The sequence below is a fragment of the Schistocerca americana genome, unplaced genomic scaffold (genome assembly GCF_021461395.2).
Source record: "Schistocerca americana isolate TAMUIC-IGC-003095 unplaced genomic scaffold, iqSchAmer2.1 HiC_scaffold_338, whole genome shotgun sequence".
Classification (NCBI taxonomy): Eukaryota; Metazoa; Arthropoda; class Insecta; order Orthoptera; family Acrididae; genus Schistocerca; species Schistocerca americana.
This window is the reverse complement of record NW_025726058.1, coordinates 136,929-160,596: the sequence shown is the minus strand read 5'-3', so window position 1 is coordinate 160,596 and position 23,668 is coordinate 136,929. Positions and strand designations below refer to the sequence as shown.

The 23,668-nt window shown below is 50.3% G+C and overlaps 1 protein-coding gene and 5 pseudogenes across 1 annotated transcript; all 6 read right to left on the bottom strand.

Annotated features, from left to right (window-relative positions):
- Window positions 1–3,799: 3,799 nt before the first annotated feature.
- On the bottom strand, window positions 3,800–3,917 carry LOC124580641 (annotated as a pseudogene).
- Window positions 3,918–7,934: 4,017 nt separating this feature from the next.
- LOC124580640 lies at window positions 7,935–8,052 on the bottom strand (annotated as a pseudogene).
- A 4,021-nt stretch (window positions 8,053–12,073) lies between these two features.
- On the bottom strand, window positions 12,074–12,191 carry LOC124580639 (annotated as a pseudogene).
- Window positions 12,192–14,244: 2,053 nt separating this feature from the next.
- LOC124580600 (adhesion G protein-coupled receptor B1-like) lies at window positions 14,245–15,099 on the bottom strand. Its single transcript, XM_047131273.1, has one exon. It carries the CDS (start codon window positions 15,097–15,099, stop codon window positions 14,245–14,247), a length of 855 nt encoding a protein of 284 aa, XP_046987229.1.
- Window positions 15,100–16,210: 1,111 nt separating this feature from the next.
- LOC124580637 lies at window positions 16,211–16,328 on the bottom strand (annotated as a pseudogene).
- Window positions 16,329–20,353: 4,025 nt separating this feature from the next.
- LOC124580636 lies at window positions 20,354–20,471 on the bottom strand (annotated as a pseudogene).
- Window positions 20,472–23,668: the final 3,197 nt, after the last annotated feature.

Sequence of the window (23,668 nt, the reverse complement as noted above, 5' to 3'; positions counted from 1 at the left end):
CCTCCGACACTGGCTGGCGACGCACCTTGTTCCTGTTATCCGGCGCGGGGCTTGCGCGCGGTGTCCTGCTGGACCGACGGAAGCTTTCTCACCTGCCTGACACGCGCCGCGCTTCCAGATATTTGCGTAATTTGCGCGGTGCATTCTCGCCTGCCTCCCCTTCCGTCCCGACTTGTCCCGACTTTGCTCGACTGCCGCTCGCTGCCGCTCGGGTCGCGGTCCATTTGACAGCACAAGCGCGAGAAACGTCTGCGGGAGGACAAATGAATCAATTTATGATTACAAATCGAATTTGGAGCTGTACGCCGCTGCAGAACGATAGGCGCTATCGTATTTCGGAGCATACCGCCCGATTCGTACTGTTTTGTCGTTTTCAAAGACTTCCTGGCAAACTTGGTTAGCACATTCTCCTTCAAACTGAGTTAGTTGCTGCAGTTTCGTTTCTTACGGCCGTTTAAAATGCTTAGGGAAGTCTCTTTGTCACAACAGAAAGGTGGTATGGAAAGAGGGCTGGCAGGAGTAGCGACTAAAAAGCGAAAAACGAACACAGCCAGAGTTCCCAGGCGCTCACCCAACTGAGTCCTAACGTTGTTGCTTCACTTCGGTGATCGGACGAGAACGGAAGATTTTATTTACTTATTTTTTTGTTTGTTTGCTTGCTTGCTTGCTTGTTTTTGTTTATTTACTTTGTGGAATTTAGCACTGCTACAAAGCAGTAGGCGCTGACGTATTTCAAAACTCATCTGTCGATTCGTAGTGTGTTGTTATTTCCGAGGCGTTCTAGCAATCTTCTTTCGCGCATTCTTGCTCAAACTGAGTCCATTACTGCAATTTCGTATCTTACGTTTGATACAGTGGTTTAAAATGCTTGTGGAAGCATCTTTGTCAACACCTGAAAGTTAGTATGAAAAGAGGGCTGGCAGGTGCAGCGACGTAAAAATGAAAAAATGAGATAGAGCCAACAGCACCTTTTTTTTTTTTAAAACGTAATAAACTTTTATTTACAAAATAACAAATACAGTCATGAGATTCCAAGGTATTTTCAATTTCAATTTCAGTTAGTTATCGAGTCTTTTTCTTTTCTTTACTGATATGTAACTTTGTTGCAATTGTCTGTTTCATTATATTTTGTGCATTTGCAGGTTGATTTACACTGTTGCACTGATTTGTAAGTCAGTGGAGCAAGAATATTTCATTTTTCAGTTTTGTTTGCGTTTTTGTTAAATTTTATGGGTTATTGATTCAAACACTTCTAAGTTCTTTACTTTAGGTCGAGTTTTTGGTCTGGTGCCATTATGTGGCTTGTAGCTATTATTAGAGATGTCTTATTGGCTAAGGCTTACATTTAAGAGACAAAGGACAATGACAAATATGTATGAAAGAATATTATATACATATAGCGAGGTGTCCACGAGATGGTGGTTGAGGGGAAGAGAGCGAGAGAGGGAGAGAGAGAGAAATAGAGAGACAGAGAGAGAGAGAGAGAGAGAGAGAGAGAGAGAGAGAGAGAGAGGGCGATACGGAACACATTTGAAACATAATTAAAGAATAATTCTATAAGTGGACAACTATATTCTAGATAAGTTTAACATGATTAAATATGGATTGAATATAGATGTTTCTTTTGTTAGTCTACTCACATAGTCATCTTCGGCGTAGTGATGTTTCGCACATTTTTAAGAACGCTACCTGGATATGCCCTATATGTGAAGCCGTAGCACTGCGGACACTGTTGTTGCACTGCACAAATTTTATACCGAACTCACATTTAACACACAACACTTTGGGGGCGTTGGAGGGTCTCTGCATCGGTGACGACGGAGGCGTGGAGGACTAGGGGGGGGCGTGGTGTGGCGGCAGCGGTGTCGGCGGCGTCGGCGGCGCCGGCGGCGTCGGCGGCGGCGGCAGCGTCGGCGGCGACGGCGGCGGCAGCGGCAGCGGCGGCGGCGGCGGCGCCGGCGGCGGCGGCGGCGGCGGCGGCGGCAGCGGCGGCGGCGGCGGCGGCGGAGACGTCGGAGGCGGTCGTGGCGTGTGGGGACGGAGGGCGTCCTTGAAGGCGGCGTCCAGCGCTATCTGAAGGTAGTTCTGGAACGTCTGCCTGTAGTTGTTTTTCCGCTTGGCTCGCTTGTGTTCCTCCCAGAGATCGGTGAGGAACTGCACTCCGTCCGTTTGTTTTTTTGCGATTATGGCGTGCGCTGTCATCGCGAACGTCCACATGGTCGCGACGCGTTTGGGACGTGGGAAACCTTTTGCAGCCGGGATCGTGAGGGCTGTGGCTTCTATAGTTCGGTGATCCGCCCTGTTCATGAGCGCCACCATTTTCCTGCATGTCTCCCATATCGCCTGACTTGTCGGACATGTGAAGCGGTGTTCCGCGGTGTCGATCTCGTTGCACACTTCGCAGTGCGGCGACTCGCGCATGGCAATGCGCGCTAGGCGCTCGTTCGTCGGTATCTTGTTGTGTACGACTTTGTACCACGTGTCTCTAGCTTCCGGGGGTATGGCTTTCTCAGAGAGATTCTTCCAGACTTGTGGCCAGTCGTGGTCTGGAAGATTCGTCTCTGTTCTGCTTCTTCCTTGTTTGCCTCTCAGTGCACGATAGATTTTCGCTGCAGTTCTCATCTCTTTCACTGCTAGCGTGGATGAGATGTAGCTACTGTCCATTACTATCTGCTTCAAGTAGCGCATCTTGTAGGGTATTCTACTGACATCTACCGGCGCTTCCCCGGAATCGGGTCTGTGTTCTTTCAGTAGAGACGACGTGGTACAGTCTACACTTCTGTCCTCCATTTGTAGAGCTCGGTGGAGCAACAGTGCCGCGCATTTTCTCGTGACATCTATCAGGCCCAGCCCCCCTTCTTCTCTAGGGAGGGTGCTGGTGGCTTGCGACACTTTGAGAATTTCCCGCCTCCACAGCAGGTAGTATACAGCGCTTCCTATAGACTTCCCTATTTCTGTTGGTACGTTCATGACTTGTGCCATGTACCAAGCCTTCGCCAGGATCGTTTCGTTGATCAGCTGTGCTTTCTGATCCAACGTCAGGTTTCTGTTGGCGTGTGTCCTGACGAGTCCTCTCGTGGTGTTCAGGATGTTCCGCCAGTTCTCTGCGGCCATTTTGAGTGGGCAGGCCTGCAGCTGAACACCTAGAACTTTATATCTGTCGGTCACCTGGTACCATGGTCTGGCCTCTCTCAGTTTCCCGTTCCCTATCGGGACGAGCACGGTTTTTTTGGGGTTGGTTTTGGCCCCAGATGCCTTCCCAAAAGACTCTATTATTGGGAGGACTTTGTCGATGTCCTCTTTACCGTCCACGAAAATGCTCAAGTCATCGGCATATGCCATACATGTCACGTTTATATCGTTCAGCTTGTAGCCGTTGACGGTGGCAGCGAGTTTCCTGAGGACTGGGTCGAGGGCTACTGTGAATAGTGCCATCGACAGTGGGCACCCTTGCCTCACAGATTTCCCCAGTTTTATCGGCGTAGATGTCCAGCCGTTTACAGTAACTCTTGACGTGGCATTTGTTAACATGTTTTTGATGACTTGAGCGAATTCGGAGCCAAAACCCAGTCTTGCCAAGGTCTTCAGCAGGTACCGGTGACCGATCCTGTCGAAGGCCTTTTGGAAGTCTACAGAGATGATCGCTGCAGTCGCTCTGTTGGATGCGGCGTGGGCTATAACGTCTCTGTACGTGCAGACGGCGTCGAAAATGTTTCTGCCTAACACTGCACATGTCTGCCATGGGCTGATTGCTTTTTTGAGGGCGAGCTTCATATTTTCCGCGACGCATTTCGCTACGAGCTTGTAGTCCCGGTGTTCCCAGGCGGTCACCCATCCAAGTACTAACCGGGCCCGATGTTGCTTAACTTCGGTGATCGGACGAGAACCGGTGTTTTCAACATGGTATGGCCGTTGGCGTCCTTATACTGTAGCCGCGCCACAGAAGAAGCGTTCGCCTCTTCTCCCAACACACGCAATCGCCGCTTTCCGTGGCACATTTGACGCAAAGCATGTCTTTCCACCTCGAAGGTGGCGCGGAGTGCGCGCTCGCCTCGGCGTCTCATAGGCGACTGCCGAACCAAGGTGAGGCGCACAACACAGCTGCTGGATGCACCGCCTGTCATTCGTTTGGTGCGTGCGGCCTCCGACACTGGCTGGCGACGCACCTTGTTCCTGTTATCCGGCGCGGGGCTTGCGCGCGGTGTCCTGCTGGACCGACGGAAGCTTTCTCACCTGCCTGACACGCGCCGCGCTTCCAGATATTTGCGTAATTTGCGCGGTGCATTCTCGCCTGCCTCCCCTTCCGTCCCGACTTGTCCCGACTTTGCTCGACTGCCGCTCGCTGCCGCTCGGGTCGCGGTCCATTTGACAGCACAAGCGCGAGAAACGTCTGCGGGAGGACAAATGAATCAATTTATGATTACAAATCGAATTTGGAGCTGTACGCCGCTGCAGAACGATAGGCGCTATCGTATTTCGGAGCATACCGCCCGATTCGTACTGTTTTGTCGTTTTCAAAGACTTCCTGGCAAACTTGGTTAGCACATTCTCCTTCAAACTGAGTTAGTTGCTGCAGTTTCGTTTCTTACGGCCGTTTAAAATGCTTAGGGAAGTCTCTTTGTCACAACAGAAAGGTGGTATGGAAAGAGGGCTGGCAGGAGTAGCGACTAAAAAGCGAAAAACGAACACAGCCAGAGTTCCCAGGCGCTCACCCAACTGAGTCCTAACGTTGTTGCTTCACTTCGGTGATCGGACGAGAACGGAAGATTTTATTTACTTATTTTTTTGTTTGTTTGCTTGCTTGCTTGCTTGTTTTTGTTTATTTACTTTGTGGAATTTAGCACTGCTACAAAGCAGTAGGCGCTGACGTATTTCAAAACTCATCTGTCGATTCGTAGTGTGTTGTTATTTCCGAGGCGTTCTAGCAATCTTCTTTCGCGCATTCTTGCTCAAACTGAGTCCATTACTGCAATTTCGTATCTTACGTTTGATACAGTGGTTTAAAATGCTTGTGGAAGCATCTTTGTCAACACCTGAAAGTTAGTATGAAAAGAGGGCTGGCAGGTGCAGCGACGTAAAAATGAAAAAATGAGATAGAGCCAACAGCACCTTTTTTTTTTTTAAAACGTAATAAACTTTTATTTACAAAATAACAAATACAGTCATGAGATTCCAAGGTATTTTCAATTTCAATTTCAGTTAGTTATCGAGTCTTTTTCTTTTCTTTACTGATATGTAACTTTGTTGCAATTGTCTGTTTCATTATATTTTGTGCATTTGCAGGTTGATTTACACTGTTGCACTGATTTGTAAGTCAGTGGAGCAAGAATATTTCATTTTTCAGTTTTGTTTGCGTTTTTGTTAAATTTTATGGGTTATTGATTCAAACACTTCTAAGTTCTTTACTTTAGGTCGAGTTTTTGGTCTGGTGCCATTATGTGGCTTGTAGCTATTATTAGAGATGTCTTATTGGCTAAGGCTTACATTTAAGAGACAAAGGACAATGACAAATATGTATGAAAGAATATTATATACATATAGCGAGGTGTCCACGAGATGGTGGTTGAGGGGAAGAGAGCGAGAGAGGGAGAGAGAGAGAAATAGAGAGACAGAGAGAGAGAGAGAGAGAGAGAGAGAGAGAGAGAGAGGGCGATACGGAACACATTTGAAACATAATTAAAGAATAATTCTATAAGTGGACAACTATATTCTAGATAAATTTAACATGATTAAATATGGATTGAATATAGATGTTTCTTTTGTTAGTCTACTCACATAGTCATCTTCGGCGTAGTGATGTTTCGCACATTTTTAAGAACGCTACCTGGATATGCCCTATATGTGAAGCCGTAGCACTGCGGACACTGTTGTTGCACTGCACAAATTTTATACCGAACTCACATTTAACACACAACACTTTGGGGGCGTTGGAGGGTCTCTGCATCGGTGACGACGGAGGCGTGGAGGACTAGGGGGGGGCGTGGTGTGGCGGCAGCGGTGTCGGCGGCGTCGGCGGCGCCGGCGGCGTCGGCGGCGGCGGCAGCGTCGGCGGCGACGGCGGCGGCAGCGGCAGCGGCGGCGGCGGCGGCGCCGGCGGCGGCGGCGGCGGCGGCGGCGGCAGCGGCGGCGGCGGCGGCGGCGGAGACGTCGGAGGCGGTCGTGGCGTGTGGGGACGGAGGGCGTCCTTGAAGGCGGCGTCCAGCGCTATCTGAAGGTAGTTCTGGAACGTCTGCCTGTAGTTGTTTTTCCGCTTGGCTCGCTTGTGTTCCTCCCAGAGATCGGTGAGGAACTGCACTCCGTCCGTTTGTTTTTTTGCGATTATGGCGTGCGCTGTCATCGCGAACGTCCACATGGTCGCGACGCGTTTGGGACGTGGGAAACCTTTTGCAGCCGGGATCGTGAGGGCTGTGGCTTCTATAGTTCGGTGATCCGCCCTGTTCATGAGCGCCACCATTTTCCTGCATGTCTCCCATATCGCCTGACTTGTCGGACATGTGAAGCGGTGTTCCGCGGTGTCGATCTCGTTGCACACTTCGCAGTGCGGCGACTCGCGCATGGCAATGCGCGCTAGGCGCTCGTTCGTCGGTATCTTGTTGTGTACGACTTTGTACCACGTGTCTCTAGCTTCCGGGGGTATGGCTTTCTCAGAGAGATTCTTCCAGACTTGTGGCCAGTCGTGGTCTGGAAGATTCGTCTCTGTTCTGCTTCTTCCTTGTTTGCCTCTCAGTGCACGATAGATTTTCGCTGCAGTTCTCATCTCTTTCACTGCTAGCGTGGATGAGATGTAGCTACTGTCCATTACTATCTGCTTCAAGTAGCGCATCTTGTAGGGTATTCTACTGACATCTACCGGCGCTTCCCCGGAATCGGGTCTGTGTTCTTTCAGTAGAGACGACGTGGTACAGTCTACACTTCTGTCCTCCATTTGTAGAGCTCGGTGGAGCAACAGTGCCGCGCATTTTCTCGTGACATCTATCAGGCCCAGCCCCCCTTCTTCTCTAGGGAGGGTGCTGGTGGCTTGCGACACTTTGAGAATTTCCCGCCTCCACAGCAGGTAGTATACAGCGCTTCCTATAGACTTCCCTATTTCTGTTGGTACGTTCATGACTTGTGCCATGTACCAAGCCTTCGCCAGGATCGTTTCGTTGATCAGCTGTGCTTTCTGATCCAACGTCAGGTTTCTGTTGGCGTGTGTCCTGACGAGTCCTCTCGTGGTGTTCAGGATGTTCCGCCAGTTCTCTGCGGCCATTTTGAGTGGGCAGGCCTGCAGCTGAACACCTAGAACTTTATATCTGTCGGTCACCTGGTACCATGGTCTGGCCTCTCTCAGTTTCCCGTTCCCTATCGGGACGAGCACGGTTTTTTTGGGGTTGGTTTTGGCCCCAGATGCCTTCCCAAAAGACTCTATTATTGGGAGGACTTTGTCGATGTCCTCTTTACCGTCCACGAAAATGCTCAAGTCATCGGCATATGCCATACATGTCACGTTTATATCGTTCAGCTTGTAGCCGTTGACGGTGGCAGCGAGTTTCCTGAGGACTGGGTCGAGGGCTACTGTGAATAGTGCCATCGACAGTGGGCACCCTTGCCTCACAGATTTCCCCAGTTTTATCGGCGTAGATGTCCAGCCGTTTACAGTAACTCTTGACGTGGCATTTGTTAACATGTTTTTGATGACTTGAGCGAATTCGGAGCCAAAACCCAGTCTTGCCAAGGTCTTCAGCAGGTACCGGTGACCGATCCTGTCGAAGGCCTTTTGGAAGTCTACAGAGATGATCGCTGCAGTCGCTCTGTTGGATGCGGCGTGGGCTATAACGTCTCTGTACGTGCAGACGGCGTCGAAAATGTTTCTGCCTAACACTGCACATGTCTGCCATGGGCTGATTGCTTTTTTGAGGGCGAGCTTCATATTTTCCGCGACGCATTTCGCTACGAGCTTGTAGTCCCGGTGTTCCCAGGCGGTCACCCATCCAAGTACTAACCGGGCCCGATGTTGCTTAACTTCGGTGATCGGACGAGAACCGGTGTTTTCAACATGGTATGGCCGTTGGCGTCCTTATACTGTAGCCGCGCCACAGAAGAAGCGTTCGCCTCTTCTCCCAACACACGCAATCGCCGCTTTCCGTGGCACATTTGACGCAAAGCATGTCTTTCCACCTCGAAGGTGGCGCGGAGTGCGCGCTCGCCTCGGCGTCTCATAGGCGACTGCCGAACCAAGGTGAGGCGCACAACACAGCTGCTGGATGCACCGCCTGTCATTCGTTTGGTGCGTGCGGCCTCCGACACTGGCTGGCGACGCACCTTGTTCCTGTTATCCGGCGCGGGGCTTGCGCGCGGTGTCCTGCTGGACCGACGGAAGCTTTCTCACCTGCCTGACACGCGCCGCGCTTCCAGATATTTGCGTAATTTGCGCGGTGCATTCTCGCCTGCCTCCCCTTCCGTCCCGACTTGTCCCGACTTTGCTCGACTGCCGCTCGCTGCCGCTCGGGTCGCGGTCCATTTGACAGCACAAGCGCGAGAAACGTCTGCGGGAGGACAAATGAATCAATTTATGATTACAAATCGAATTTGGAGCTGTACGCCGCTGCAGAACGATAGGCGCTATCGTATTTCGGAGCATACCGCCCGATTCGTACTGTTTTGTCGTTTTCAAAGACTTCCTGGCAAACTTGGTTAGCACATTCTCCTTCAAACTGAGTTAGTTGCTGCAGTTTCGTTTCTTACGGCCGTTTAAAATGCTTAGGGAAGTCTCTTTGTCACAACAGAAAGGTGGTATGGAAAGAGGGCTGGCAGGAGTAGCGACTAAAAAGCGAAAAACGAACACAGCCAGAGTTCCCAGGCGCTCACCCAACTGAGTCCTAACGTTGTTGCTTCACTTCGGTGATCGGACGAGAACGGAAGATTTTATTTACTTATTTTTTTGTTTGTTTGCTTGCTTGCTTGCTTGTTTTTGTTTATTTACTTTGTGGAATTTAGCACTGCTACAAAGCAGTAGGCGCTGACGTATTTCAAAACTCATCTGTCGATTCGTAGTGTGTTGTTATTTCCGAGGCGTTCTAGCAATCTTCTTTCGCGCATTCTTGCTCAAACTGAGTCCATTACTGCAATTTCGTATCTTACGTTTGATACAGTGGTTTAAAATGCTTGTGGAAGCATCTTTGTCAACACCTGAAAGTTAGTATGAAAAGAGGGCTGGCAGGTGCAGCGACGTAAAAATGAAAAAATGAGATAGAGCCAACAGCACCTTTTTTTTTTTTAAAACGTAATAAACTTTTATTTACAAAATAACAAATACAGTCATGAGATTCCAAGGTATTTTCAATTTCAATTTCAGTTAGTTATCGAGTCTTTTTCTTTTCTTTACTGATATGTAACTTTGTTGCAATTGTCTGTTTCATTATATTTTGTGCATTTGCAGGTTGATTTACACTGTTGCACTGATTTGTAAGTCAGTGGAGCAAGAATATTTCATTTTTCAGTTTTGTTTGCGTTTTTGTTAAATTTTATGGGTTATTGATTCAAACACTTCTAAGTTCTTTACTTTAGGTCGAGTTTTTGGTCTGGTGCCATTATGTGGCTTGTAGCTATTATTAGAGATGTCTTATTGGCTAAGGCTTACATTTAAGAGACAAAGGACAATGACAAATATGTATGAAAGAATATTATATACATATAGCGAGGTGTCCACGAGATGGTGGTTGAGGGGAAGAGAGCGAGAGAGGGAGAGAGAGAGAAATAGAGAGACAGAGAGAGAGAGAGAGAGAGAGAGAGAGAGAGAGAGAGAGAGGGCGATACGGAACACATTTGAAACATAATTAAAGAATAATTCTATAAGTGGACAACTATATTCTAGATAAGTTTAACATGATTAAATATGGATTGAATATAGATGTTTCTTTTGTTAGTCTACTCACATAGTCATCTTCGGCGTAGTGATGTTTCGCACATTTTTAAGAACGCTACCTGGATATGCCCTATATGTGAAGCCGTAGCACTGCGGACACTGTTGTTGCACTGCACAAATTTTATACCGAACTCACATTTAACACACAACACTTTGGGGGCGTTGGAGGGTCTCTGCATCGGTGACGACGGAGGCGTGGAGGACTAGGGGGGGGCGTGGTGTGGCGGCAGCGGTGTCGGCGGCGTCGGCGGCGCCGGCGGCGTCGGCGGCGGCGGCAGCGTCGGCGGCGACGGCGGCGGCAGCGGCAGCGGCGGCGGCGGCGGCGCCGGCGGCGGCGGCGGCGGCGGCGGCGGCAGCGGCGGCGGCGGCGGCGGCGGAGACGTCGGAGGCGGTCGTGGCGTGTGGGGACGGAGGGCGTCCTTGAAGGCGGCGTCCAGCGCTATCTGAAGGTAGTTCTGGAACGTCTGCCTGTAGTTGTTTTTCCGCTTGGCTCGCTTGTGTTCCTCCCAGAGATCGGTGAGGAACTGCACTCCGTCCGTTTGTTTTTTTGCGATTATGGCGTGCGCTGTCATCGCGAACGTCCACATGGTCGCGACGCGTTTGGGACGTGGGAAACCTTTTGCAGCCGGGATCGTGAGGGCTGTGGCTTCTATAGTTCGGTGATCCGCCCTGTTCATGAGCGCCACCATTTTCCTGCATGTCTCCCATATCGCCTGACTTGTCGGACATGTGAAGCGGTGTTCCGCGGTGTCGATCTCGTTGCACACTTCGCAGTGCGGCGACTCGCGCATGGCAATGCGCGCTAGGCGCTCGTTCGTCGGTATCTTGTTGTGTACGACTTTGTACCACGTGTCTCTAGCTTCCGGGGGTATGGCTTTCTCAGAGAGATTCTTCCAGACTTGTGGCCAGTCGTGGTCTGGAAGATTCGTCTCTGTTCTGCTTCTTCCTTGTTTGCCTCTCAGTGCACGATAGATTTTCGCTGCAGTTCTCATCTCTTTCACTGCTAGCGTGGATGAGATGTAGCTACTGTCCATTACTATCTGCTTCAAGTAGCGCATCTTGTAGGGTATTCTACTGACATCTACCGGCGCTTCCCCGGAATCGGGTCTGTGTTCTTTCAGTAGAGACGACGTGGTACAGTCTACACTTCTGTCCTCCATTTGTAGAGCTCGGTGGAGCAACAGTGCCGCGCATTTTCTCGTGACATCTATCAGGCCCAGCCCCCCTTCTTCTCTAGGGAGGGTGCTGGTGGCTTGCGACACTTTGAGAATTTCCCGCCTCCACAGCAGGTAGTATACAGCGCTTCCTATAGACTTCCCTATTTCTGTTGGTACGTTCATGACTTGTGCCATGTACCAAGCCTTCGCCAGGATCGTTTCGTTGATCAGCTGTGCTTTCTGATCCAACGTCAGGTTTCTGTTGGCGTGTGTCCTGACGAGTCCTCTCGTGGTGTTCAGGATGTTCCGCCAGTTCTCTGCGGCCATTTTGAGTGGGCAGGCCTGCAGCTGAACACCTAGAACTTTATATCTGTCGGTCACCTGGTACCATGGTCTGGCCTCTCTCAGTTTCCCGTTCCCTATCGGGACGAGCACGGTTTTTTTGGGGTTGGTTTTGGCCCCAGATGCCTTCCCAAAAGACTCTATTATTGGGAGGACTTTGTCGATGTCCTCTTTACCGTCCACGAAAATGCTCAAGTCATCGGCATATGCCATACATGTCACGTTTATATCGTTCAGCTTGTAGCCGTTGACGGTGGCAGCGAGTTTCCTGAGGACTGGGTCGAGGGCTACTGTGAATAGTGCCATCGACAGTGGGCACCCTTGCCTCACAGATTTCCCCAGTTTTATCGGCGTAGATGTCCAGCCGTTTACAGTAACTCTTGACGTGGCATTTGTTAACATGTTTTTGATGACTTGAGCGAATTCGGAGCCAAAACCCAGTCTTGCCAAGGTCTTCAGCAGGTACCGGTGACCGATCCTGTCGAAGGCCTTTTGGAAGTCTACAGAGATGATCGCTGCAGTCGCTCTGTTGGATGCGGCGTGGGCTATAACGTCTCTGTACGTGCAGACGGCGTCGAAAATGTTTCTGCCTAACACTGCACATGTCTGCCATGGGCTGATTGCTTTTTTGAGGGCGAGCTTCATATTTTCCGCGACGCATTTCGCTACGAGCTTGTAGTCCCGGTGTTCCCAGGCGGTCACCCATCCAAGTACTAACCGGGCCCGATGTTGCTTAACTTCGGTGATCGGACGAGAACCGGTGTTTTCAACATGGTATGGCCGTTGGCGTCCTTATACTGTAGCCGCGCCACAGAAGAAGCGTTCGCCTCTTCTCCCAACACACGCAATCGCCGCTTTCCGTGGCACATTTGACGCAAAGCATGTCTTTCCACCTCGAAGGTGGCGCGGAGTGCGCGCTCGCCTCGGCGTCTCATAGGCGACTGCCGAACCAAGGTGAGGCGCACAACACAGCTGCTGGATGCACCGCCTGTCATTCGTTTGGTGCGTGCGGCCTCCGACACTGGCTGGCGACGCACCTTGTTCCTGTTATCCGGCGCGGGGCTTGCGCGCGGTGTCCTGCTGGACCGACGGAAGCTTTCTCACCTGCCTGACACGCGCCGCGCTTCCAGATATTTGCGTAATTTGCGCGGTGCATTCTCGCCTGCCTCCCCTTCCGTCCCGACTTGTCCCGACTTTGCTCGACTGCCGCTCGCTGCCGCTCGGGTCGCGGTCCATTTGACAGCACAAGCGCGAGAAACGTCTGCGGGAGGACAAATGAATCAATTTATGATTACAAATCGAATTTGGAGCTGTACGCCGCTGCAGAACGATAGGCGCTATCGTATTTCGGAGCATACCGCCCGATTCGTACTGTTTTGTCGTTTTCAAAGACTTCCTGGCAAACTTGGTTAGCACATTCTCCTTCAAACTGAGTTAGTTGCTGCAGTTTCGTTTCTTACGGCCGTTTAAAATGCTTAGGGAAGTCTCTTTGTCACAACAGAAAGGTGGTATGGAAAGAGGGCTGGCAGGAGTAGCGACTAAAAAGCGAAAAACGAACACAGCCAGAGTTCCCAGGCGCTCACCCAACTGAGTCCTAACGTTGTTGCTTCACTTCGGTGATCGGACGAGAACGGAAGATTTTATTTACTTATTTTTTTGTTTGTTTGCTTGCTTGCTTGCTTGTTTTTGTTTATTTACTTTGTGGAATTTAGCACTGCTACAAAGCAGTAGGCGCTGACGTATTTCAAAACTCATCTGTCGATTCGTAGTGTGTTGTTATTTCCGAGGCGTTCTAGCAATCTTCTTTCGCGCATTCTTGCTCAAACTGAGTCCATTACTGCAATTTCGTATCTTACGTTTGATACAGTGGTTTAAAATGCTTGTGGAAGCATCTTTGTCAACACCTGAAAGTTAGTATGAAAAGAGGGCTGGCAGGTGCAGCGACGTAAAAATGAAAAAATGAGATAGAGCCAACAGCACCTTTTTTTTTTTTAAAACGTAATAAACTTTTATTTACAAAATAACAAATACAGTCATGAGATTCCAAGGTATTTTCAATTTCAATTTCAGTTAGTTATCGAGTCTTTTTCTTTTCTTTACTGATATGTAACTTTGTTGCAATTGTCTGTTTCATTATATTTTGTGCATTTGCAGGTTGATTTACACTGTTGCACTGATTTGTAAGTCAGTGGAGCAAGAATATTTCATTTTTCAGTTTTGTTTGCGTTTTTGTTAAATTTTATGGGTTATTGATTCAAACACTTCTAAGTTCTTTACTTTAGGTCGAGTTTTTGGTCTGGTGCCATTATGTGGCTTGTAGCTATTATTAGAGATGTCTTATTGGCTAAGGCTTACATTTAAGAGACAAAGGACAATGACAAATATGTATGAAAGAATATTATATACATATAGCGAGGTGTCCACGAGATGGTGGTTGAGGGGAAGAGAGCGAGAGAGGGAGAGAGAGAGAAATAGAGAGACAGAGAGAGAGAGAGAGAGAGAGAGAGAGAGAGAGAGAGAGGGCGATACGGAACACATTTGAAACATAATTAAAGAATAATTCTATAAGTGGACAACTATATTCTAGATAAGTTTAACATGATTAAATATGGATTGAATATAGATGTTTCTTTTGTTAGTCTACTCACATAGTCATCTTCGGCGTAGTGATGTTTCGCACATTTTTAAGAACGCTACCTGGATATGCCCTATATGTGAAGCCGTAGCACTGCGGACACTGTTGTTGCACTGCACAAATTTTATACCGAACTCACATTTAACACACAACACTTTGGGGGCGTTGGAGGGTCTCTGCATCGGTGACGACGGAGGCGTGGAGGACTAGGGGGGGGCGTGGTGTGGCGGCAGCGGTGTCGGCGGCGTCGGCGGCGCCGGCGGCGTCGGCGGCGGCGGCAGCGTCGGCGGCGACGGCGGCGGCAGCGGCAGCGGCGGCGGCGGCGGCGCCGGCGGCGGCGGCGGCGGCGGCGGCGGCAGCGGCGGCGGCGGCGGCGGCGGAGACGTCGGAGGCGGTCGTGGCGTGTGGGGACGGAGGGCGTCCTTGAAGGCGGCGTCCAGCGCTATCTGAAGGTAGTTCTGGAACGTCTGCCTGTAGTTGTTTTTCCGCTTGGCTCGCTTGTGTTCCTCCCAGAGATCGGTGAGGAACTGCACTCCGTCCGTTTGTTTTTTTGCGATTATGGCGTGCGCTGTCATCGCGAACGTCCACATGGTCGCGACGCGTTTGGGACGTGGGAAACCTTTTGCAGCCGGGATCGTGAGGGCTGTGGCTTCTATAGTTCGGTGATCCGCCCTGTTCATGAGCGCCACCATTTTCCTGCATGTCTCCCATATCGCCTGACTTGTCGGACATGTGAAGCGGTGTTCCGCGGTGTCGATCTCGTTGCACACTTCGCAGTGCGGCGACTCGCGCATGGCAATGCGCGCTAGGCGCTCGTTCGTCGGTATCTTGTTGTGTACGACTTTGTACCACGTGTCTCTAGCTTCCGGGGGTATGGCTTTCTCAGAGAGATTCTTCCAGACTTGTGGCCAGTCGTGGTCTGGAAGATTCGTCTCTGTTCTGCTTCTTCCTTGTTTGCCTCTCAGTGCACGATAGATTTTCGCTGCAGTTCTCATCTCTTTCACTGCTAGCGTGGATGAGATGTAGCTACTGTCCATTACTATCTGCTTCAAGTAGCGCATCTTGTAGGGTATTCTACTGACATCTACCGGCGCTTCCCCGGAATCGGGTCTGTGTTCTTTCAGTAGAGACGACGTGGTACAGTCTACACTTCTGTCCCTCCATTTGTAGAGCTCGGTGGAGCAACAGTGCCGCGCATTTTCTCGTGACATCTATCAGGCCCAGCCCCCCTTCTTCTCTAGGGAGGGTGCTGGTGGCTTGCGACACTTTGAGAATTTCCCGCCTCCACAGCAGGTAGTATACAGCGCTTCCTATAGACTTCCCTATTTCTGTTGGTACGTTCATGACTTGTGCCATGTACCAAGCCTTCGCCAGGATCGTTTTCGTTGATCAGCTGTGCTTTCTGATCCAACGTCAGGTTTTCTGTTGGCGTGTGTCCTGACGAGTCCTCTCGTGGTGTTCAGGATGTTCCGCCAGTTCTCTGCGGCCATTTTTGAGTGGGCAGGCCTGCAGCTGAACACCTAGAACTTTATATCTGTCGGTCACCTGGTACCATGGTCTGGCCTCTCTCAGTTTCCCGTTCCCTATCGGGACGAGCACGGTTTTTTTGGGGTTGGTTTTGGCCCCAGATGCCTTCCCAAAAGACCTCTATTATTGGGAGGACTTTGTCGATGTCCTCTTTACCGTCCACGAAAATGCTCAAGTCATCGGCATATGCCATACATGTCACTATCGTTCAGCTTGTAGCCGTTGACGGTGGCAGCGAGTTTCCTGAGGACTGGGTCGAGGGCTACTGTGAATAGTGCCATCGACAGTGGGCACCCTTGCCTCACAGATTTCCCCAGTTTTATCGGCGTAGATGTCCAGCCGTTTACAGTAACTCTTGACGTGGCATTTGTTAACATGTTTTTGATGACTTGAGCGAATTCGGAGCCAAAACCCAGTCTTGCCAAGGTCTTCAGCAGGTACCGGTGACCGATCCTGTCGAAGGCCTTTTGGAAGTCTACAGAGATGATCGCTGCAGTCGCTCTGTTGGATGCGGCGTGGGCTATAACGTCTCTGTACGTGCAGACGGCGTCGAAAATGTTTCTGCCTAACACTGCACATGTCTGCCATGGGCTGATTGCTTTTTTGAGGGCGAGCTTCATATTTTCCGCGACGCATTTCGCTACGAGCTTGTAGTCCCGGTGTTCCCAGGCGGTCACCCATCCAAGTACTAACCGGGCCCGATGTTGCTTAACTTCGGTGATCGGACGAGAACCGGTGTTTTCAACATGGTATGGCCGTTGGCGTCCTTATACTGTAGCCGCGCCACAGAAGAAGCGTTCGCCTCTTCTCCCAACACACGCAATCGCCGCTTTCCGTGGCACATTTGACGCAAAGCATGTCTTTCCACCTCGAAGGTGGCGCGGAGTGCGCGCTCGCCTCGGCGTCTCATAGGCGACTGCCGAACCAAGGTGAGGCGCACAACACAGCTGCTGGATGCACCGCCTGTCATTCGTTTGGTGCGTGCGGCCTCCGACACTGGCTGGCGACGCACCTTGTTCCTGTTATCCGGCGCGGGGCTTGCGCGCGGTGTCCTGCTGGACCGACGGAAGCTTTCTCACCTGCCTGACACGCGCCGCGCTTCCAGATATTTGCGTAATTTGCGCGGTGCATTCTCGCCTGCCTCCCCTTCCGTCCCGACTTGTCCCGACTTTGCTCGACTGCCGCTCGCTGCCGCTCGGGTCGCGGTCCATTTGACAGCACAAGCGCGAGAAACGTCTGCGGGAGGACAAATGAATCAATTTATGATTACAAATCGAATTTGGAGCTGTACGCCGCTGCAGAACGATAGGCGCTATCGTATTTCGGAGCATACCGCCCGATTCGTACTGTTTTGTCGTTTTCAAAGACTTCCTGGCAAACTTGGTTAGCACATTCTCCTTCAAACTGAGTTAGTTGCTGCAGTTTCGTTTCTTACGGCCGTTTAAAATGCTTAGGGAAGTCTCTTTGTCACAACAGAAAGGTGGTATGGAAAGAGGGCTGGCAGGAGTAGCGACTAAAAAGCGAAAAACGAACACAGCCAGAGTTCCCAGGCGCTCACCCAACTGAGTCCTAACGTTGTTGCTTCACTTCGGTGATCGGACGAGAACGGAAGATTTTATTTACTTATTTTTTTGTTTGTTTGCTTGCTTGCTTGCTTGTTTTTGTTTATTTACTTTGTGGAATTTAGCACTGCTACAAAGCAGTAGGCGCTGACGTATTTCAAAACTCATCTGTCGATTCGTAGTGTGTTGTTATTTCCGAGGCGTTCTAGCAATCTTCTTTCGCGCATTCTTGCTCAAACTGAGTCCATTACTGCAATTTCGTATCTTACGTTTGATACAGTGGTTTAAAATGCTTGTGGAAGCATCTTTGTCAACACCTGAAAGTTAGTATGAAAAGAGGGCTGGCAGGTGCAGCGACGTAAAAATGAAAAAATGAGATAGAGCCAACAGCACCTTTTTTTTTTTTAAAACGTAATAAACTTTTATTTACAAAATAACAAATACAGTCATGAGATTCCAAGGTATTTTCAATTTCAATTTCAGTTAGTTATCGAGTCTTTTTCTTTTCTTTACTGATATGTAACTTTGTTGCAATTGTCTGTTTCATTATATTTTGTGCATTTGCAGGTTGATTTACACTGTTGCACTGATTTGTAAGTCAGTGGAGCAAGAATATTTCATTTTTCAGTTTTGTTTGCGTTTTTGTTAAATTTTATGGGTTATTGATTCAAACACTTCTAAGTTCTTTACTTTAGGTCGAGTTTTTGGTCTGGTGCCATTATGTGGCTTGTAGCTATTATTAGAGATGTCTTATTGGCTAAGGCTTACATTTAAGAGACAAAGGACAATGACAAATATGTATGAAAGAATATTATATACATATAGCGAGGTGTCCACGAGATGGTGGTTGAGGGGAAGAGAGCGAGAGAGGGAGAGAGAGAGAAATAGAGAGACAGAGAGAGAGAGAGAGAGAGAGAGAGAGAGAGAGAGAGAGGGCGATACGGAACACATTTGAAACATAATTAAAGAATAATTCTATAAGTGGACAACTATATTCTAGATAAGTTTAACATGATTAAATATGGATTGAATATAGATGTTTCTTTTGTTAGTCTACTCACATAGTCATCTTCGGCGTAGTGATGTTTCGCACATTTTTAAGAACGCTACCTGGATATGCCCTATATGTGAAGCCGTAGCACTGCGGACACTGTTGTTGCACTGCACAAATTTTATACCGAACTCACATTTAACACACAACACTTTGGGGGCGTTGGAGGGTCTCTGCATCGGTGACGACGGAGGCGTGGAGGACTAGGGGGGGGCGTGGTGTGGCGGCAGCGGTGTCGGCGGCGTCGGCGGCGCCGGCGGCGTCGGCGGCGGCGGCAGCGTCGGCGGCGACGGCGGCGGCAGCGGCAGCGGCGGCGGCGGCGGCGCCGGCGGCGGCGGCGGCGGCGGCGGCGGCAGCGGCGGCGGCGGCGGCGGCGGCGGCGGAGACGTCGGAGGCGGTCGTGGCGTGTGGGGACGGAGGGCGTCCTTGAAGGCGGCGTCCAGCGCTATCTGAAGGTAGTTCTGGAACGTCTGCCTGTAGTTGTTTTTCCGCTTGGCTCGCTTGTGTTCCTCCCAGAGATCGGTGAGGAACTGCACTCCGTCCGTTTGTTTTTTTGCGATTATGGCGTGCGCTGTCATCGCGAACGTCCACATGGTCGCGACGCGTTTGGGACGTGGGAAACCTTTTGCAGCCGGGATCGTGAGGGCTGTGGCTTCTATAGTTCGGTGATCCGCCCTGTTCATGAGCGCCACCATTTTCCTGCATGTCTCCCATATCGCCTGACTTGTCGGACATGTGAAGCGGTGTTCCGCGGTGTCGATCTCGTTGCACACTTCGCAGTGCGGCGACTCGCGCATGGCAATGCGCGCTAGGCGCTCGTTCGTCGGTATCTTGTTGTGTACGACTTTGTACCACGTGTCTCTAGCTTCCGGGGGTATGGCTTTCTCAGAGAGATTCTTCCAGACTTGTGGCCAGTCGTGGTCTGGAAGATTCGTCTCTGTTCTGCTTCTTCCTTGTTTGCCTCTCAGTGCACGATAGATTTTCGCTGCAGTTCTCATCTCTTTCACTGCTAGCGTGGATGAGATGTAGCTACTGTCCATTACTATCTGCTTCAAGTAGCGCATCTTGTAGGGTATTCTACTGACATCTACCGGCGCTTCCCCGGAATCGGGTCTGTGTTCTTTCAGTAGAGACGACGTGGTACAGTCTACACTTCTGTCCTCCATTTGTAGAGCTCGGTGGAGCAACAGTGCCGCGCATTTTCTCGTGACATCTATCAGGCCCAGCCCCCCTTCTTCTCTAGGGAGGGTGCTGGTGGCTTGCGACACTTTGAGAATTTCCCGCCTCCACAGCAGGTAGTATACAGCGCTTCCTATAGACTTCCCTATTTCTGTTGGTACGTTCATGACTTGTGCCATGTACCAAGCCTTCGCCAGGATCGTTTCGTTGATCAGCTGTGCTTTCTGATCCAACGTCAGGTTTCTGTTGGCGTGTGTCCTGACGAGTCCTCTCGTGGTGTTCAGGATGTTCCGCCAGTTCTCTGCGGCCATTTTGAGTGGGCAGGCCTGCAGCTGAACACCTAGAACTTTATATCTGTCGGTCACCTGGTACCATGGTCTGGCCTCTCTCAGTTTCCCGTTCCCTATCGGGACGAGCACGGTTTTTTTGGGGTTGGTTTTGGCCCCAGATGCCTTCCCAAAAGACTCTATTATTGGGAGGACTTTGTCGATGTCCTCTTTACCGTCCACGAAAATGCTCAAGTCATCGGCATATGCCATACATGTCACGTTTATATCGTTCAGCTTGTAGCCGTTGACGGTGGCAGCGAGTTTCCTGAGGACTGGGTCGAGGGCTACTGTGAATAGTGCCATCGACAGTGGGCACCCTTGCCTCACAGATTTCCCCAGTTTTATCGGCGTAGATGTCCAGCCGTTTACAGTAACTCTTGACGTGGCATTTGTTAACATGTTTTTGATGACTTGAGCGAATTCGGAGCCAAAACCCAGTCTTGCCAAGGTCTTCAGCAGGTACCGGTGACCGATCCTGTCGAAGGCCTTTTGGAAGTCTACAGAGATGATCGCTGCAGTCGCTCTGTTGGATGCGGCGTGGGCTATAACGTCTCTGTACGTGCAGACGGCGTCGAAAATGTTTCTGCCTAACACTGCACATGTCTGCCATGGGCTGATTGCTTTTTTGAGGGCGAGCTTCATATTTTCCGCGACGCATTTCGCTACGAGCTTGTAGTCCCGGTGTTCCCAGGCGGTCACCCATCCAAGTACTAACCGGGCCCGATGTTGCTTAACTTCGGTGATCGGACGAGAACCGGTGTTTTCAACATGGTATGGCCGTTGGCGTCCTTATACTGTAGCCGCGCCACAGAAGAAGCGTTCGCCTCTTCTCCCAACACACGCAATCGCCGCTTTCCGTGGCACATTTGACGCAAAGCATGTCTTTCCACCTCGAAGGTGGCGCGGAGTGCGCGCTCGCCTCGGCGTCTCATAGGCGACTGCCGAACCAAGGTGAGGCGCACAACACAGCTGCTGGATGCACCGCCTGTCATTCGTTTGGTGCGTGCGGCCTCCGACACTGGCTGGCGACGCACCTTGTTCCTGTTATCCGGCGCGGGGCTTGCGCGCGGTGTCCTGCTGGACCGACGGAAGCTTTCTCACCTGCCTGACACGCGCCGCGCTTCCAGATATTTGCGTAATTTGCGCGGTGCATTCTCGCCTGCCTCCCCTTCCGTCCCGACTTGTCCCGACTTTGCTCGACTGCCGCTCGCTGCCGCTCGGGTCGCGGTCCATTTGACAGCACAAGCGCGAGAAACGTCTGCGGGAGGACAAATGAATCAATTTATGATTACAAATCGAATTTGGAGCTGTACGCCGCTGCAGAACGATAGGCGCTATCGTATTTCGGAGCATACCGCCCGATTCGTACTGTTTTGTCGTTTTCAAAGACTTCCTGGCAAACTTGGTTAGCACATTCTCCTTCAAACTGAGTTAGTTGCTGCAGTTTCGTTTCTTACGGCCGTTTAAAATGCTTAGGGAAGTCTCTTTGTCACAACAGAAAGGTGGTATGGAAAGAGGGCTGGCAGGAGTAGCGACTAAAAAGCGAAAAACGAACACAGCCAGAGTTCCCAGGCGCTCACCCAACTGAGTCCTAACGTTGTTGCTTCACTTCGGTGATCGGACGAGAACGGAAGATTTTATTTACTTATTTTTTTGTTTGTTTGCTTGCTTGCTTGCTTGTTTTTGTTTATTTACTTTGTGGAATTTAGCACTGCTACAAAGCAGTAGGCGCTGACGTATTTCAAAACTCATCTGTCGATTCGTAGTGTGTTGTTATTTCCGAGGCGTTCTAGCAATCTTCTTTCGCGCATTCTTGCTCAAACTGAGTCCATTACTGCAATTTCGTATCTTACGTTTGATACAGTGGTTTAAAATGCTTGTGGAAGCATCTTTGTCAACACCTGAAAGTTAGTATGAAAAGAGGGCTGGCAGGTGCAGCGACGTAAAAATGAAAAAATGAGATAGAGCCAACAGCACCTTTTTTTTTTTTAAAACGTAATAAACTTTTATTTACAAAATAACAAATACAGTCATGAGATTCCAAGGTATTTTCAATTTCAATTTCAGTTAGTTATCGAGTCTTTTTCTTTTCTTTACTGATATGTAACTTTGTTGCAATTGTCTGTTTCATTATATTTTGTGCATTTGCAGGTTGATTTACACTGTTGCACTGATTTGTAAGTCAGTGGAGCAAGAATATTTCATTTTTCAGTTTTGTTTGCGTTTTTGTTAAATTTTATGGGTTATTGATTCAAACACTTCTAAGTTCTTTACTTTAGGTCGAGTTTTTGGTCTGGTGCCATTATGTGGCTTGTAGCTATTATTAGAGATGTCTTATTGGCTAAGGCTTACATTTAAGAGACAAAGGACAATGACAAATATGTATGAAAGAATATTATATACATATAGCGAGGTGTCCACGAGATGGTGGTTGAGGGGAAGAGAGCGAGAGAGGGAGAGAGAGAGAAATAGAGAGACAGAGAGAGAGAGAGAGAGAGAGAGAGAGAGAGAGAGAGAGAGGCGATACGGAACACATTTGAAACATAATTAAAGAATAATTCTATAAGTGGACAACTATATTCTAGATAAGTTTAACATGATTAAATATGGATTGAATATAGATGTTTCTTTTGTTAGTCTACTCACATAGTCATCTTCGGCGTAGTGATGTTTCGCACATTTTTAAGAACGCTACCTGGATATGCCCTATATGTGAAGCCGTAGCACTGCGGACACTGTTGTTGCACTGCACAAATTTTATACCGAACTCACATTTAACACACAACACTTTGGGGGCGTTGGAGGGTCTCTGCATCGGTGACGACGGAGGCGTGGAGGACTAGGGGGGGGCGTGGTGTGGCGGCAGCGGTGTCGGCGGCGTCGGCGGCGCCGGCGGCGTCGGCGGCGGCGGCAGCGTCGGCGGCGACGGCGGCGGCAGCGGCAGCGGCGGCGGCGGCGGCGCCGGCGGCGGCGGCGGCGGCGGCGGCGGCGGCAGCGGCGGCGGCGGCGGCGGCGGAGACGTCGGAGGCGGTCGTGGCGTGTGGGGACGGAGGGCGTCCTTGAAGGCGGCGTCCAGCGCTATCTGAAGGTAGTTCTGGAACGTCTGCCTGTAGTTGTTTTTCCGCTTGGCTCGCTTGTGTTCCTCCCAGAGATCGGTGAGGAACTGCACTCCGTCCGTTTGTTTTTTTGCGATTATGGCGTGCGCTGTCATCGCGAACGTCCACATGGTCGCGACGCGTTTGGGACGTGGGAAACCTTTTGCAGCCGGGATCGTGAGGGCTGTGGCTTCTATAGTTCGGTGATCCGCCCTGTTCATGAGCGCCACCATTTTCCTGCATGTCTCCCATATCGCCTGACTTGTCGGACATGTGAAGCGGTGTTCCGCGGTGTCGATCTCGTTGCACACTTCGCAGTGCGGCGACTCGCGCATGGCAATGCGCGCTAGGCGCTCGTTCGTCGGTATCTTGTTGTGTACGACTTTGTACCACGTGTCTCTAGCTTCCGGGGGTATGGCTTTCTCAGAGAGATTCTTCCAGACTTGTGGCCAGTCGTGGTCTGGAAGATTCGTCTCTGTTCTGCTTCTTCCTTGTTTGCCTCTCAGTGCACGATAGATTTTCGCTGCAGTTCTCATCTCTTTCACTGCTAGCGTGGATGAGATGTAGCTACTGTCCATTACTATCTGCTTCAAGTAGCGCATCTTGTAGGGTATTCTACTGACATCTACCGGCGCTTCCCCGGAATCGGGTCTGTGTTCTTTCAGTAGAGACGACGTGGTACAGTCTACACTTCTGTCCTCCATTTGTAGAGCTCGGTGGAGCAACAGTGCCGCGCATTTTCTCGTGACATCTATCAGGCCCAGCCCCCCTTCTTCTCTAGGGAGGGTGCTGGTGGCTTGCGACACTTTGAGAATTTCCCGCCTCCACAGCAGGTAGTATACAGCGCTTCCTATAGACTTCCCTATTTCTGTTGGTACGTTCATGAC

Excerpts from the sequence above, each read along its gene's own strand:
- LOC124580600 (XM_047131273.1), bottom strand. The coding sequence starts at position 15,099 with ATGCGCTACTTGAAGCAGATAGTAATGGACAGTAGCTACATCTCATCC.